Source organism: Vollenhovia emeryi, unplaced genomic scaffold, assembly GCF_000949405.1.
Source record: "Vollenhovia emeryi isolate VEMERY1.0 unplaced genomic scaffold, V.emery_V1.0 DF939148.1, whole genome shotgun sequence".
Classification (NCBI taxonomy): Eukaryota; Metazoa; Arthropoda; class Insecta; order Hymenoptera; family Formicidae; genus Vollenhovia; species Vollenhovia emeryi.
Window position 1 is genome coordinate 2215262 of NW_011967218.1, and position 16468 is coordinate 2231729.

Here is a 16468-nt window from a genome sequence, read left to right on the forward strand (position 1 = left end):
TCTCTCTCTCTCTCTCTCTCTCTCTCTCTCTCTCTCTCTCTCTCTATCTCTCTATCTCTCTCTCTCTCTGTCTTTCTTTCGCCTACATCATTCCATATACACGTCGAAAGTACAATATGTAAATTATTTGATAAAATTCTTATGGAAGATTAAGGTGATTTGAATAACTTTTTACATTAACGAATTAATAAAATTCATATGGCTCAAATGTGATAAACACAAATTTGAAGGAATAAAGGACTAAGAACCGTGACAGGGTGTTAGTGTCTAAATATTTTATTCTAAATTTATTGCGAAAAATATTACCTCAGCCAGGAGTTGAACATTTTTACATTAACTTTATATATTCATCGCGCGTGCTGCTGTCGATCGGTGGGTGTAAATACAGACTTATCCGCATTGTACAATTTATAACTGAATATTTCCGCGACATTCTATCCTATTGTTTGCTAGTAAGATTGAATATTTTAGATATCAATTGAGTAATTGTTTCCCTCGCAAGAAGATAAGAATTGACTTTTAAATTGCATAATCAGCGAGTAAAGGATCGCAGGAAAAACTCTGCCTGATAGTAAAATGCAAATCACACAATCGCGAGATATCTATATTTGATAAAAATGTAAAGGTTGGCAAAAGTTGAGAGGAGAGAGAGGATTCACATACATGCATATTTGAAAAGTAAAAGAAAAATTATTTTTAATTCTGAAATTTATATCGGAAGTTCTGTTAAAATAGTTTCATCCTACGGTTTGTGCGTGATGTGAGTATTTAAACTGAATGCTGGAAAGTAATTTAAAGGCGCTTTTTTTTAAATTTCTCCACAAGAGATTCTTATAGTTCTACAATCTCAGATTTGAAGTAAGCGCCATTCGATGACGATAAGCCTAAATACTACTCTGCAACTCGCTGATTGCAAAGAAAAGTACAAGGGATGCTCTTTTTTTAAAAAAAAATTCGTCTGAATGCCTGACGATCGGGCGAATAATAAAACGCGCGCGTGCAAATCTCTCTTTCCATTAGTTTCAAATTCACGCCGGGTGTCGCGACGACGGCACTGTCGGTCGGGAGCACTTAGAAAATCGATAAGCCCTGGCTCGCTTGATCCGCCGTTGGCTGCTGCCAGGCCATATCTTGATTAAAATCAGTGCCACCGCCCGGTGCTCTCCTTTCTTCGGCGTTTCCCCGGTTCTCCCGCTCCCGTCGTCGCCGTCGCCGCCGCCGCCGCGCGATGAATCCGGTTAGTCTCGTTAACGTCCTAAGTCACAGAGAGTCCCCCGCCGTCCCCCGTTACTTTCTCTGCTCCGGAGAAAACCCGGCGTTCGGTGCGACGGGGAATCATCTGGGAACATCTCCCGCCGTTGTTCGCTTGCGATCGAACGCGATATCGGAGGAACGCCTGGCTGGCTGGCTGGCTCGCTCGCTCGGTCGACCGCGTTGCGCGATCGGTGCTCGAAGAAAGTGAAAGCGCACGTACGTTGTGCACAGCCGATCGCACACCGGCTTAGGAATGTCTCTCCGAGAGCCGCCGTTCAATCCCTGCTTCGAACGCGCGAATCGCGAAGCCGATCGTAGAAAATCGGTCTCCCTTTCCTCCCCTTCCTGCCGGCGGATAATCGGCAGGAACTGAAAATCGCGACGCGGATTCGTAAACGCGTCCCGAAGAGCGGATACAATTTCCGAGGGGCTCGGATTTCCCGCGTTGCGGACCGCGACACGCGAGACCGATTCTCCACGCGCGACCCGAGACAACGAAACCGCGCGCGTTCTCCCACGGGGAGGAGCGCGATGTCGCGACGCGACGCCGCAAATGCAAACGCGCATCCAGCCACTTTGTCCCGGATCCGTCACCGCGTTACGTGCACACGTACATCGCGATGCGCGTTCGCGCTTTGTCGAGCAAAAAGCGGATTAGGTCCGGTCGATCATCCGTTGAATGCGCGGCACAAAGGATCCCTCGGATTCGTCATAGTGATAGTAAAGACCATCATACGTCACGCGCTAACGAACCTTGCGCTCGCGCGTACGCATTTGCGTGCAATATGCTTTGCGTCAAGGCTCGATGCCCTGGGCCGAGGGGGGCATTTCCCAAGTTGCGAGACGATCCCTGAGACGAGACCCTACGGCTTAAGATCAATGTATGTCGGGGGACTATTCGAAGGACCTATACGCAATTCGGAAGCTGATCGGCAGGGGGAGAGAGAGAGAGATAGATGAGGGAGGGGTATTGACAAGTGGGTGCTGTTTACCGTGCTCAAATGTTGACCGAACTCCCTCGATCGTCCTAGCACCATATCCTGCTTTCAAACGAATCTCGCGGAGTCTATGGCGAGCTTTCATTTGTGTACTGGACCAGCTAAATGCGAGTCTCCCCGCATCAATGGGGGGATTTTGTTGAAATTAGTCTTGAAATTTTTTTTTTAGTAGGGGATGCAAGCAAATGGATAAAATAATGTCTCGGGTGTATCAGTTGTAGTCTCGCTTCGTTCACTAAAGATTCATTAACTTTCAGTGTCAGTTTCTTAAAACGTGGGCGCTCCTCTTTATTTCACGCGCGAATGTACGGACACGACAAAGAGGGCACGGATACATATTATATGCTTACTTCTTATCTATTTTTAACGAGTCTTTTGTTAACATAGCGAGACTATGACGCAGGAAACAAATTTAGGAGCTCTCGGATGGATAATTAAAAAGCTAGCTATAGACAACAGAATTGTATAGAATCTGGTAAGATGATCCTTCTATTTTTTTTCTCGTACATATAAAAATCCCGTTGTTTCGAAAGTAATAATCTCTTTTAATTACTCGCTGTCTCGCGAGTGCTGTTATATGTACAACATGAAAACAAATGGTGCAGATATCCGCGGAAATATTTACAGGCGACGATTTGATCCAAATTAACACGGGTCGAGAAAACTTTTATCTAACAGAGTGGCAGAGAGATATGTATATATACGGAGAGTTTTTTTTATATTTTGATGTCACAGGTCGGAATATGAATAAAATTGGCCAACTTGTTTGCTTAAAACTCGCGATTTTACTGGCGTAGAAGATACCGAGCATGTTCGCGCATGAATATGATTCGTCATTTAATAGCTCGCCATACCGTCGAGCTCACTGCGCCGCCCCAAGCCGATATTCATCCCGAATGTTGAGCGAATTCGAGCTCCAATACAGCGCGCGGCCCTTTGAGTCTTTCGGAAAACTGCACAATGAATTTAAACCAGTGTAAAGATCAATCTTCGAATCGAGCGTAAGATATATATTACTCTTACTGAACAACGACTGTCCCAGATAATGTCTTCCACCGCAAGTAAAACGATCGCGATCGTAAAATAATCGCGATGTGATAACAAGTGAAATTTAATGGGATTTGTATCAATTGGATTTACTTCTATCTCTAATTTTTATTAGATTTCACTTTTAAACGTACACAAGCGCTAGTAGCATTGACGTTCACGATACTTTACATATTCCTAGAAATAATACTTTGATCCTAAACGATACTGGGAAGTATCGGTATAGCAAATCTAAGCATCCAGCCACGTTGACGGCACCGCGGAAATAGGTTGATGATCAAGACGTCGTTGATGTCGGTCTTTAGAAATGACGCTGAAGGCTTTTATCCCACCCTCTCTCATCGTCCACCCCGTTCGGTACTTTCGCGCAGCCATCGGGGAGTCCTGGGCCCTCGCGAGCGTCTCTTCGTCCGCCCAACCCTCCCTGCTATAGGGAGGATATTACGATGATGCGACAATGAACGCAATGATCGCTATCTGCTGCGTCCTGCATGGGTGGGGAGGGTGTCGAACCACCCTCGCTGATCCCGTGGACACGCGCGCGTCTGTGACTGCGAAGCTCTCGGTACACACGAACGAGTGTGTGTGCGTGTGCATGTGTGTGTGTGTGTACGTGCGTGTATACACGCTACTATACGCCACCGACTAAACTACCCCCGACTGGTGCCTAAACCAGGTTCCTCCCCTTTTATTATGGGCCACGACGGTTATTGGATTGTACCGTGCTATTTGTTGGCTGCCACGCTAATGGATCCATAATCACCGGGACGAATTAACGCGCTACAACGACGCTAACGGGCCGCTATTTTAAATACAGAGATACCAGCTGCACGCCACTTATTCCACATGGGACTTCCACTTAAACGATCGCCGCTAAGCGAATTTTTACGTTGTTTCTCGACACTCGGGTCTTTTCATATCTATGCGTCTTTAAACAAAGATACTAAACAGTATTTATTTTACTTTTTGTATTAACGTCACATTAAAAATAGTAGGCTCATGGAACGAGGAAAGTAAGTTTTGCACGCTTGGCCGCGTATTAGCTTCTTTACTGTCATCTTTGAAAATAAATTATAAAAGTTGCAGCTATCTCGTTGTATGTGCGTTTTATGTAATCTGTGCTTATTGGCTTCGCGAAAGAGGAAGAATGCCTGGAGACGTTTAAAATGTATTTTCCCACCGTTTCTCCTAGAATGATTATGCTATGCAATACTATATGGCGTAAATATTTTGCTCGACTCGATATGACATTAAATATTATACATTTTTCAGACTTCGCGCGTCTCGCTACATCAAACGGAATATTTTTACTACGCTCAAGAATCTCTCATTCTCGTATTTAACTGAGCACTTTTCATATTCGATACACCGAATTACGGGAATCGATAGCGAGATACGGTCTTTAGGTTCGCGCGTGTGTTCCACGGCCGACTCCCCGAGGATTAAGGGCTAAGTCCTAATCCGCTAATTTCATTCCACCTTTTCGCGTCGAACCTCTATTACCCTTCGAACGTACTTGGCTAAGTTTCCGAGAGCCCCCCCCCCCCGCGTTTCGGCTTTTAAACTTGCTCTTCCCAGACGCACGCCGATCATGAGCTCTCCAGGCCCCGGTCGTAAACGCCCTCTGATCTCTACTGCCGCGGGTGGATCTCACGATATATATGTATTTACAACGCCCGGCTTTACGGACCTGTCGAGCAAATGAAATGAAATTCATGCAAATCGCGGAACCGCGCCACGCCGGCTTCCCTTTGCGCTGTCGAGGCGGCATCGCATCGGTTTTGTATCGGGGCGGCGATGCGTCCAACCTACATCACGAGGGTGAAGCGTACTTCCTCCTTGGTATCCCCCGACTCGCTGCTCGTTTGGACAAAATTTCACAAATCGCTGTAGCTATTTTTCGAGAAGCCTCAGGTCGAACAATCGCGTGGCTGAGAAGCAGACGGCACTCGTGTGAATGCATGAGAAAGAGGGCACGGGGATAGAACATAATAATCGAAATTTGTCTTTTTCCGCGGGTACTCCGTCGGCAATTATTTTATTTGCAGAACGTTGTACAAACCGTCACATATTTGCATTAAGAGCGTTTTTCTATTTTTCACGAATAATGTCAAAAATACTAGTCTGCACACATTCTTTAAATATTAAATTTCTCAAATTTCGTCAAAAAGGATTCTGAATCTGGAATTATAAATTAAAGTTTAGCAAGTGTCAATGTAAATGTAAAATATTGTACAGATGGTATATTGTACGCGTATGTATTTATGCGCTTTTAATCGCACCTGAGAAAGAACTCTTTAATAACCATGGTGTTCTGTTTCCAGGTTACGCCAGAAATGAACCCAATTATTATGGTAAATTAATCGGAACCCTACAAGAATACGCACACGGCATCAAAGGGAAAGTATATGCCGTTGACGACGCAACGATATTCATAAAAGGATTTTCCTACGACGGCACCGGCCCAGATGCCTACTTCTGGGTTGGGAACACCAGCCAGCCCAATCCCGAAGGTTACATTGTACCCTATCCCGAGACTGATAAGGGCAGGTAATTGATATTTTACCTTTATGTTTATATTATAAATGCACACATTGCGTATGCGAGAAAAACATTGTTTGTCTGAAGAATTAATTGTACAAAAATTTGCAGCCATACAAATAGGAAATTATCTCTAGATTAGAGAAACGTATCACATAATTGATTTCAATTAGTTAGGCCTGATATCATTTCTATATTTATAATTATATTTTATATGAACGAAACGTATACTCCTCTAAAGAGTTGATTAATCATAAAAAGATTTAGGACAGGAAGGAACCTTTTGAGTCATAAGATTCCAGTTATAGTCTGCATTAATTTACTAATGTTTGTTAAGCCTTGTGTCCACGATTCAAGAACTATGTCCAAGTTCTAGTTCAGAGAAATGTGTAGCCAAGCAACTAGCATTTTTTACGGGAAAGCTGCAAGTTGATTGGCTACACATTTCTCTGGACTAGAACTTGGACATAGTTCTTGGATCGCGGACGCAAGGCTTTATTGAGGCCGATTCAATGTTTTTACCTATTTTAGTCGCCCCACGCTCTAACAGCTCTTAGAGCCTTTGGGCTCTCAAAATTTTTATGTCTTAAAAATGTTCTCTTCAACTGATATATTCCAATAGCTCCTTTTTATCTCACAGTAAATAGAATAACGTTATCTGTTAGAGGAAAATAGTACTTAATTGATATAAATTAATTAGTCTGTTCAATCCTACTTGTATAAAAAAAGGTTAATTTTAGGCGACATTGATAATCCGACTGTCGCGTGTAACGCGGAAAGGTGAGGCCGCGGGTATATACGAATATCGTTCTGTACATACCAAAACGATACTCGTTGCACGCGATTTTTCGAACGTGTACTAAAGCGGGTAGGAAGCAGCCGAGTAGAAACGTAATAAAGTGCTCGCGCAGATGAAATCCGAACGAGATTGGCGTATAATTCTCGTTTTATTAACTGCACTCTCCCGCGCACGACTCACTCGTTCGGCCTTCCTTCTGTTTTTCACCCCCTCGTCCCGCCGCCCCTTTCCGCGTACACGGCCGCGCGCGCACAACGGCGCTCTTTGAATTTCATTTCATCCCTTGGTCACGGACCGCCGCGCGTTCGCCCTGCATCACTCTCGCCGCCACCACCACCACCACCTACCCGCGCCCTTCTTTTCGGCCTTCTACATCCCTGACCGCATGCACAATCCGCCTTCGTCCATTTCCCCTCGACCTTGCTCGCTTGATCGTTCGCGCGACACGCAGACTCGCCGATGACACCAAAAGGCGTTTGAAATCAATTGAATTTGTCATTCGAACGAATAAGAGAAGTCCGTATAGCCTCCGGTATTTAACTAACTAACGGAATGCGTTATAAATGTGCAAGAAATACACGCGCGGGTCGATCAGGTTCATCTAATTGCGGCGTGACATAAATAGAGCGGTATGTAAATGTCAGAAGCAGTTGAACTTCCGAAATAGAAGCGCAGTTTTTAGCGTTGTCCGAGGTGCTCCGGTTTCATGAACTTATCGTTTCCGAAATAATTACTACAGTTGCACCTTATCGCGGCGTCAGTTACGTTTAATTTTTTATGTTTTACTACTTTCATTTCCTCCTTTTCTCTTCAACAGTGACCCACGAGTACTGGAGGCGTACAACTACACAGACATCATCCTCAGGCTACCCGGGGGAAAACGCATACGAGACATTAAATGGTTGAGCGTTTGGTGCAGAAGGTTCACGGTGAGTAAATTGCGGCTATCGATCCCGATATCTCGCGTGCACTAGTTGCATACAATATTTTGTTTCGCTGAAACGGGGATTTGAACTGCCGATTTTAATTAGTGTAAAAAATTACTTAGCGCTTTCCACGTCGAGACGATCATAGATAATCGAGCGTCTCTTCTTCGAGCGCTTTGAACATTTCGGGCGGTCAATAATTCGCGTAATCAACTGGCGAATTCGCGATTGTTCGAGGGCGATGGGACTTTTGTTTTCGATATTCGCGCGGTAGACCCCCCAGTGTTTCTCGGTGCAGGAGACGCAAGGCGCTCCCCGTTTGACTCGCGCCGGCATATCGCGCGACAAGGCGCGTTTTATTCCAAACGCCGCGATGCGCGGAGAATAGAGATAACTTGATTTTTGAGAAGGTTCAGGGAAGCTCTATCGGACGTGCATTCGAGGTCAATGGTGCGTATGAGATGGATACGGAAGCCGGAGTCTAGGGGCCTCGTACGCGCGCACGTGCGTGTGGGTGGGTAAGCCCTTCCCTTTTCTCGGCTTTCTCCCGTGTCTCCATTCGGGTGCAGCCGGTCTAAACGCGCGTGCGACTCGCTCTTTATCTTTCTGGTGTCTTCTTCACGCGCATACGCTTACGCAGCGTCGGAGATATCGCGTTGACGGGAGGAAATATTGAAATTTCTTGTTATCGACATTGCGTCGTCTAATACAGCTTGGAACAAAACCAAAGGGAATTGCACGACGTGGCTGACCTCGTACACGTGCAACAACGTAGACAATTTCACTCGTCGTCCGCAGCAAGATATAATTTTTCTAGGAAGACGACGATTCCATGCACTACTTTCCTCCTCTCCCATTTCCTGATATTTTATCTCTAACAGAAGAACTCGGCGCTCCTTTCTTACTTTTATGTTTCGCGCGGTATATATGCTTACTCTCGAGTTAATCCAGCTTAGCTCTCTTCCGCCTCTTATTATGAAGAAGTACACAAATTGGAACCGCGGAGATATATTCTCTTAAATAGATCTCGCTCCCCGTCCCTCGAGAGAGTCGATGCTTCAAAATCTCGGTGCACGCGCGAGTCTACGTTTCAACCTCCGCGGGCTACCCTTTAGTTTTCTCTCCCCCCCCTACCTTTTATCGGACCTACACGTATGAATATAACGACACACAAGCGCGCGATATCGCTGCCTTCGGGAAGGGAAAAAGGTTTGAGGCGAGCATATCGACGGTGGAGAGCGAAGCTTTTGCTCTTATATTAGAGGAGGGCTTTAATATCGAAGTCTGAGGGGTGCTCCCACACCGTGACAACCCTCCATCAGACACGCTCTGTCACCGCAAAACGCGCTGTCCGCCGCCTACGGTCCATTCTACCGGGTGTCCCGTTACCGTCGTTGCGAGTCCTCGCCCGGGGTTTGGTATAAATCGCTCTCGTTTGTCGCCGCCCCGCCGATCGACGAGCGTAACTCCAGGGCGGGTTTCCCGTGCCCACGTCGCGCCGTAAAAGGTGGCACGAGAGGTGCTTCATTAAGTAGCAGAAACGAGCGTTCTTGTTACAAGGGAGCAAACAATCGCCCGAGATAGGCGATTGTTTGCCCCTATAACCGCTATCGGGCTGGCAGCGCGCCCGTCGCTACCGAAAAACCTTAAAAAAACCTTCCCCGTGGTTTTCGTAGCATTTATCGGACGTATTCCCGTGACCCCGAGTGGCGGTGCTCTGTTTGGAGAGACGCGGAAAACGTTTCTGGATCAAGCAGGGCGGAGTCCGCTGATTACGGCCGATCACAAAAGGAAATCTTATAATGCACATTATTGAAACGTTCCCGAGAGTTCCGACTTTTAGATGCGCGTGCTTCCCTTTCTATGATTTACGGGAGAAGTGGCGGATCTCCCGACGCAGGATGGCTGATACTATACAGCGTATAGGGAGGGGGGGAGGGAGGTGTAGGTTTTGCTCGGATATCTAGTAGACAGGAGCTGTCTGTCAGTCAGCAGCCCCTCGCGTTACCCCCGTGGAGCGGATGTATTGTCAGAGTAAGCCCTCTTCTCGCTCCTTCTTTCCTCCGTCTCTCTCCACCCTGGTCTCGGGGATCTCCTTCCGTCTCCTCTCAAAGGCCCGCTCCTTCGCTGTATCCTTCTTCCTTCAAATCCCTCTTCCTTTCAAAGCAACAGAGATATCCTCCGGCGATATCAAACCGCCGCTCAATGGATTCAGCCGTTGAATCAGGTAGGATTTAGTAATTTTTTTTTCCTCCCCGTCTATCCTGCCTCCCGACCGCTGTCCGAGGCGGTCGTGTCCAAGTGTAGCGTGCACGCGGGGGGACAGCGCGAGAGTGGGTGGAAACAATTTCTCGTCGTCCCGTTGCGATCTTATCTCCAGCAACGACGTTCGCCTTTCGCGAGGAAACTCGAACCGTTCGAGCCGGTGATCGGCTTGCCGTCCTCTCGGTCCCCGTCTCTCCTCCGTCTCCCTTACGCCTCGCGATATTTTATTTCTCTGTCCCGATCCGACGACTCCTGCTCGCGATTAATCGCGTTCTTACGTTTCGCATCGTAAACGCGTGAGCAGAATGCCATCGACCGGGCTCCGAGTGGAGGAGCTCCACTTCTTTCGCCTATAAATGCCACTTATTGGAAAAATGTTGAACACCCGATGTATAATAATTTAAAATTTAATCGCGTTGCACGGCGAGAATGTAAATTAAGCGACGTGGGATACGTCATCTTTAATTTCCGGGTGCGCATTTTTTATACTCTGCACGTGACAACGAGCGATAGTGCCTGAAAATTATATAAAGCTTGACTATGCAAAATTTAAGATACATTTTAACATTGCACCCTTATTAATAAAATTGGATTTTTTTTAAAAGAAATTACAACACATATTCTTAAAACATAATAACGCATATCGTATATGCGTCATAAAAATCATTATTTCATAATAATTTCTCACAATTATGCGTTGCAAGAAATTTTCGAGTCAATAAAATAATGAATACAATAAGAAACCATAGAATAGATAATAAAAACCACTGCGTAAAGAGCCTTGACAATATATTATATAAATATTTTTTTTATGTTATGCCAGTATAAAGATACAATATTATAAAGATTTGCATTTTAACGAATTTTAATGCAATCTACGAGCGTCCTATCCGCAAAGTAAAAAGGTAGAGCCAGGAAAGAGTAGAGAGAAAATAATAACAATTTTATTACGAAATTACCGTACAATCGCGTCAACTTTCGCAGGTAGCATCAGTCTGTCGATTACGGCATTCTTTACTTTGTGGCTGACCTATGCGTGACGTGACTACTTTGCCACTCGCGACGTGGTGACTCATTCGCACATCCGATTACTCAAACCAACGACGAGCCGTGTAAAAATAAAATTTCGCTATCTATACCGATGGTACGTTGCGGATGTTCATTATCATCGGAATGTGATAATTCAAAATTACTTCATACTCCCCGACCGGTCTCGTCGCAATCGCTGTTTCTACGATATTAAAATGACATTAGCATATCTAAGCATTCCTTTGCATATAACGGAAATAACAGCGACCCTTCACTTTTTCTCGTCGTCTTCTCATTAAAATATTCTCTTTTTCTGAAAAAGTATTTTTTTTTTGAGTAAGCAACACGCTCCGAGGAAAAAGATATATGGCGTCTCATTTTTATGTTTCTTTTTCACGTGTTTTTTCTTCGGTGGATTTTGTTTTTACGTTAAAATGGAGATATTTCCGTATGGAATTTATCTGGCGCCAAGTGTCAGAAGTCGGCGGTCGTTTTGCCAGCCGAGTTTCAGTTGGAAAAAGAAATGATTGTTCCGCAATCGTGTCACAGAGCATTTGCATGTGAATTCTACGGTCTCTTTCCTGGCCTCCCCCGGAGTTAATTAAACGCCTCATAGTTTTCGGAGTGGGATGACGGAGTACGATTGCTTCTGGCACCAAGTGGACGATCCAACCCTGCACGAGAGCGTCATTTAATAACCGCTTAGAATGGATTCCTGAAGTCCCCAAAAGAGAACGTACAAAAGAATCGCGTTCCCGCCGAGCACAAGATTATGTCGATGACGCACACCCTTTTAACATTAATATATTTATTAAAGCTTTTAGCATTTAGTATTCTTCTATGTTAATCTACTGGCGAATGCCATCCCATTTACGCCACGTTCTTTATATTAATATCTTTCTGAAAACTGCAAAAAGATATCGGGACAATTACTTTTTACCACAGCCATTGAAAATGGAAATTTTTTAACGAACGTATATCGTGCCGGCGTTGCCATCTTTTTCTCCCCGCTATTATTTCTTTGTTATATTTATAATCCCATTGTTTTGCATCAACTTGACCAAATTGATTCGAAATGAGCGTTAATGGGGCCGGGAAACAGGAGCGGTAATAAATAACGCCCATTTTTCGTTACGCTTGTACAATTTATTATTTATAAAATGCATTATTAATATACATTAGCGCATCACATTGTTTTATCGTCGTTTTTTCATCGCATATCGGAATAAATACCTGCGAATACACCATGAACGAAATCGTTTTCGGTCAAAACTCGTGTAACCCGTCAGTCATTTCAGCGGGATAATCGAATTTAGTGACATGTGTGGGCGATTTTGCGATTCCGTCAACAATGTAGAACATAAAAGCGACATTGATAAGTTCATGGCGGCGTGCGTAAAAGCTCTGAAACGGTTTTTTTCCCTATATTGACATCATTCATTGTATTGGCGTCGCGAAAGCTTTCCGAGCACGTCGTATAACTTCGAGAGCCGTTCCATGCCGTTGGATCTCGGTTCTTCGACGAAGTCAACGTTAATAATCGATTTCATATCGGACATGGGGTCTCCGCGATGCCTTCTCGCACGAAGTATTTGGGAAAGGGTCTTACGACAGATTCTAGTTCTCAGAGAGAGAAAGAGGGGGGGAGACGTGTAACACATTTGAAATATCTTTTCAAGTGCTCTTTCACATGATGTGACACGTAACTATTTTTTTAATAGTATATTTTTATTTTTTGACAACTGATGACATATTTTTCTAACGGATTAGACTTTTATTTAAAAATATGATCAAATCGTGTACATATTACATAAATATTTTTCCCATCTAATATACACATATATGGTATTCCACTGATGCCTGTGTGAATTATAGGGAAGGGTTGCTTACACTGGTGATATTTTTATATTTTTCCAACGGAAAGATTCTAAATTGTACAAATTTCTATCTCGTACTATTGTGCAGTGCTATTTTTATCTACATTGTTGAAACTCTCTGTCTACTTACGTTGTTCGATATTTGTATATGATTATCTTCGTATAACTGGAATACTTTTGTGGGACTAATTTTGCTGAAGCAACAATAACTCGCACCGCGAGTGCAGTCAGACGTAAAGCATTTATCCATCGATACGACCATCAATAATCTTGACAAATCGGCAAACGACTTGTCACTGGGTGATACAGTAGCAATCGGCATGCGGTTCCGTGTACGATGTCGATGTACAAATCGGTGGACAAATTAACCAAACCGTTAAGGCATGTATTTACAATTTCCGATTACGATTTATCTATATACACAAATAAAATTATATAGATATATAAAATAGATTAATATCTTTACACAATTAAATGAAAAAAGAATAAATTAACTACTGTGGTTTTCTAAAGCTCAAAATTATTTTTATTTATATACTCACATTAATTTATACTTTACTTAAAGATCACGAAAAATAATATTAATTGTAATTGACAAAGTGTCGTTTAGGTGTGAGTATTTAATAAATTTATCGTTATTTTTATTTCTTTTCGCGCTCGTTGAAAAATTTTTGAGTTATTTCAGTAATCTGCACAAAAAAAAATATCGAAAGTTCTGACAACTTTCTTCTTAGTATTTGTTAGCATTAAAAGAAATAACGTAATTATTTCAGAATAAAATTGTTCGTGAAACATATTTATTATTCTATATCGGGTTACATCAGAGAATTGATCGAGTTAATTTTATTAAGAAAGCTCGCGTGTACCCATTACTAAGATATAACAACTGATGGGTGTTACGTTTTACTTTTGTCGCTAACGGCGAGCAGCTAAACCGTAGCAGCTCAACGTTATTAACGTGTTAAAGGCTGCTCCCAGGAAGCAACCAGGTTTCGCCGATAACGCGCGTCGGTTTTCGCATATTTGGAGCTTCATTGATCATGCAGAAAATGACTATCTGCGAATGCGAGAAACCTCCGACGTTCATCGATTCGATCGGCGGCGCGATCGGCCGGTGCGGCGCGGAGCGGAGCGGCGCGGCGGCGCGCACAACGGAGCGCCTCGGCTCTCGCGAGGGATGATACCGCGCGCGAGTCGCGGCGCGCGGGTACCGCGTGTCCGTGGCGCACACGTCTACACGCGCGTACACGTGCGTACGCGGGCGCCCGTGGCGCGCACGCACACACGCGCGCGAACGGGGACACGGAAAACGGACGATCAGGAATTGAGGCAAGGTTGATAGTCCTGGATAACAGTGACGCAAGCGCAGACGCGACAATACCCGGTCGATGTTGGCCGGGGCTGGCTGACTGGCTGGCTGGCAGTCGAGGATATATTTCTCTCTCTCTCTCTCCTCCCCCTCCCCTCCTCTCTCTCTCTCTCTCTCTCTCTCTCACATCCCCCTCGCCTCCTCTCTTTCTCGCTCCTTTTCTCTCTCTTCACCCCCGCCACCCCCGCAGATATCACCCGTCCTCGTCCTGTCGGCCGTCTCTTTCATCGTGCAACCCTTTCCTCTCTTCTCGCGCTTCTGCGTCTCCTTCTCGTTCTTCCGTAACTGTGGCTCTTCGTTGTACCGTTCGTTTCTACACTGTCGCTCTGTCTATCCGCTGGTTCACTTCTGGAAATGATGCGACGCTTTCGTCTCTTTTTTTTCCCCGCTGCGCTCCACATTATCCTCGCCCCCCTCTCGCTCTTTCGGGACTGCCTGGCGTATCCTTGCCCTCCGCGCTTCGTCTCTCCGTCTCTCTCTTCCACTCGGTTCTGTCGCGGTATTCCGTATCTCGGGCCGCCGCCATTTTGAAAGTAGAGGGATCAACCCCATGGCCCCGATGACCGGTGAGGTGTCGAGGTCGAGGGCCAAGAGTTTGCCGCCGAAGGTCGGAGCCTTCGATCCTGAAGTGTTTTCTCGAGGATGCTATAGTTCTGATTAGACAATTTTCGAAAGCTTTAGTTTGACAACTAGATTTATTCAGTTGGAGAGAGAGAGAAAGAGAGAGCACAAAACCGTATTTTATTAGGAAGGATGAATTCATTTTAAATTTCACTCATGGCATCCCGGGAAAAATGAAAAAAATCTCATTATAATATCTAATTGTATCTCATAAGATCCAATTCTAAAAATCATCAGATCCTCAGACATTTGACACTTTCCTTGAATGTTCGAGGTTCTAGTGAGATCTAACTAAATCTACAATTAAATGTGCTAAGAGAACATAATTAGATCCCAATAGATAACATTGAATATTCAATACAAGAATCTCTGAAGATCTGATGATTTTAGAATTGGATATAGTTAGATATTACACGATTGAGACATACAGTACCGGCCAATAATATATCACCTTTCGATTCTTTTAGCATAACTGCTTTTAAAGTGCTCGAATGAAAAATTCGAAAATCAAGATGTACTTTGTCAAATTTCATTACCCTTTGTGTACAAAATGGACCTGCTATCAGGTGTCTACTGTAAAATTTTGAGGTGCACTTCGACGAAAGTTATGCTCGAAAAGCCTTAAGGTGATATACTTTTGGCCGGTACTGTATCTAATGAGATATTTCCATTTTTTCCCCCAGGATGTTACTTGAATCAACTAGCGATTCTCGAATTGTCAATTGGCGCATTATTTTGTCGTTAGAAGAGATACGAAAAATATCTTTTCACCGCGCTACTTGCTCGTGTGTTCAAATTTCCCCTTGAGCGTTTTTCATTTGAAACAAAGAGCGTATTCCGAAGAAAGGATTTTAAAATAATCCCACGAAAAAGACTTGAAAAAGAAAAGGGAGACGAAACATTTTTGCTTTCATTTATCGTAATTCGCGCATCCCCAATCACTTCCGCGCTTGAAAAATATCAGGGGATTGCGATAATGGTTTCTTTTACAAAAACGTGCTCGATAGCCGCGCACGGCCATTGTATTTGTTAACATTGGCGCATTATCTTGCCGATTGTTGAAACTTACCGATAATATCCGCGTTCCATTCTGAGCCGGGCGATTTTTCCACTACTTACCCTTCGTCATTTCGCCGTAACGGATGGATTTGTGATATTTTTATGTGCGCAAATACTTGGAGGGAATTTCATTTTTATGGTAAAATGCTTTGGAAACACGCGGCAAACTGAATCCCGTGTAATCAGACTTTATTATACGCCAGCCATTTCAAAGTCAAGAGTACACACGGGGTACACGTGTAATCTTCCACGAAGGGTGGGTCGAAGGGCATTAAATGTCTCGTGCGCCATTTTGGCATCACCTACGCGTCGACTCGTCCTCGTGGGTGTATATGCCAGCTGATGCTGATGTATACCGAATGTATCGGATCCCATCGAATACACAGCGATCCACTGACGCACACGCCGCCCATGCGACGTTCTGGATATCAATGGGCGCTCGATCGAAAATGGATAAATCGAAGTGGCTGACGTAAACTCGGTTTTTCCGCGGGTCTTCGGCGGCGCAAATTTAAAAGGAGCCAGCGACTTTGCGTGGCTATTTTTATTACGATTTCGCAGACATGTAATAATTCCTGTTTTTTTCCCCCGACTACGTGGGCGAAGGGCGGCAGAAAATAGCCTGTAACGACGCGAACGGGAAGCGGGGACTCGACTTATCTTTTTTTTTTGTACGATAAATA

General features: G+C 44.4%; 1 protein-coding gene across 1 annotated transcript in view; it reads left to right on the forward strand.

The window, feature by feature from the left end:
• The window catches only part of LOC105565970 (protein Skeletor, isoforms B/C), a 52979-nt gene that overhangs the window by 22891 nt on the left and 13620 nt on the right, over positions 1–16468 (forward strand). Inside the window, exons 3-4 of the mRNA XM_012019604.1 lie at positions 5624–5849; positions 7457–7568. Coding sequence (XP_011874994.1) covers positions 5624–5849; positions 7457–7568 — 338 coding nt within the window. The remainder of the gene's footprint in view (positions 1–5623; positions 5850–7456; positions 7569–16468) is intronic.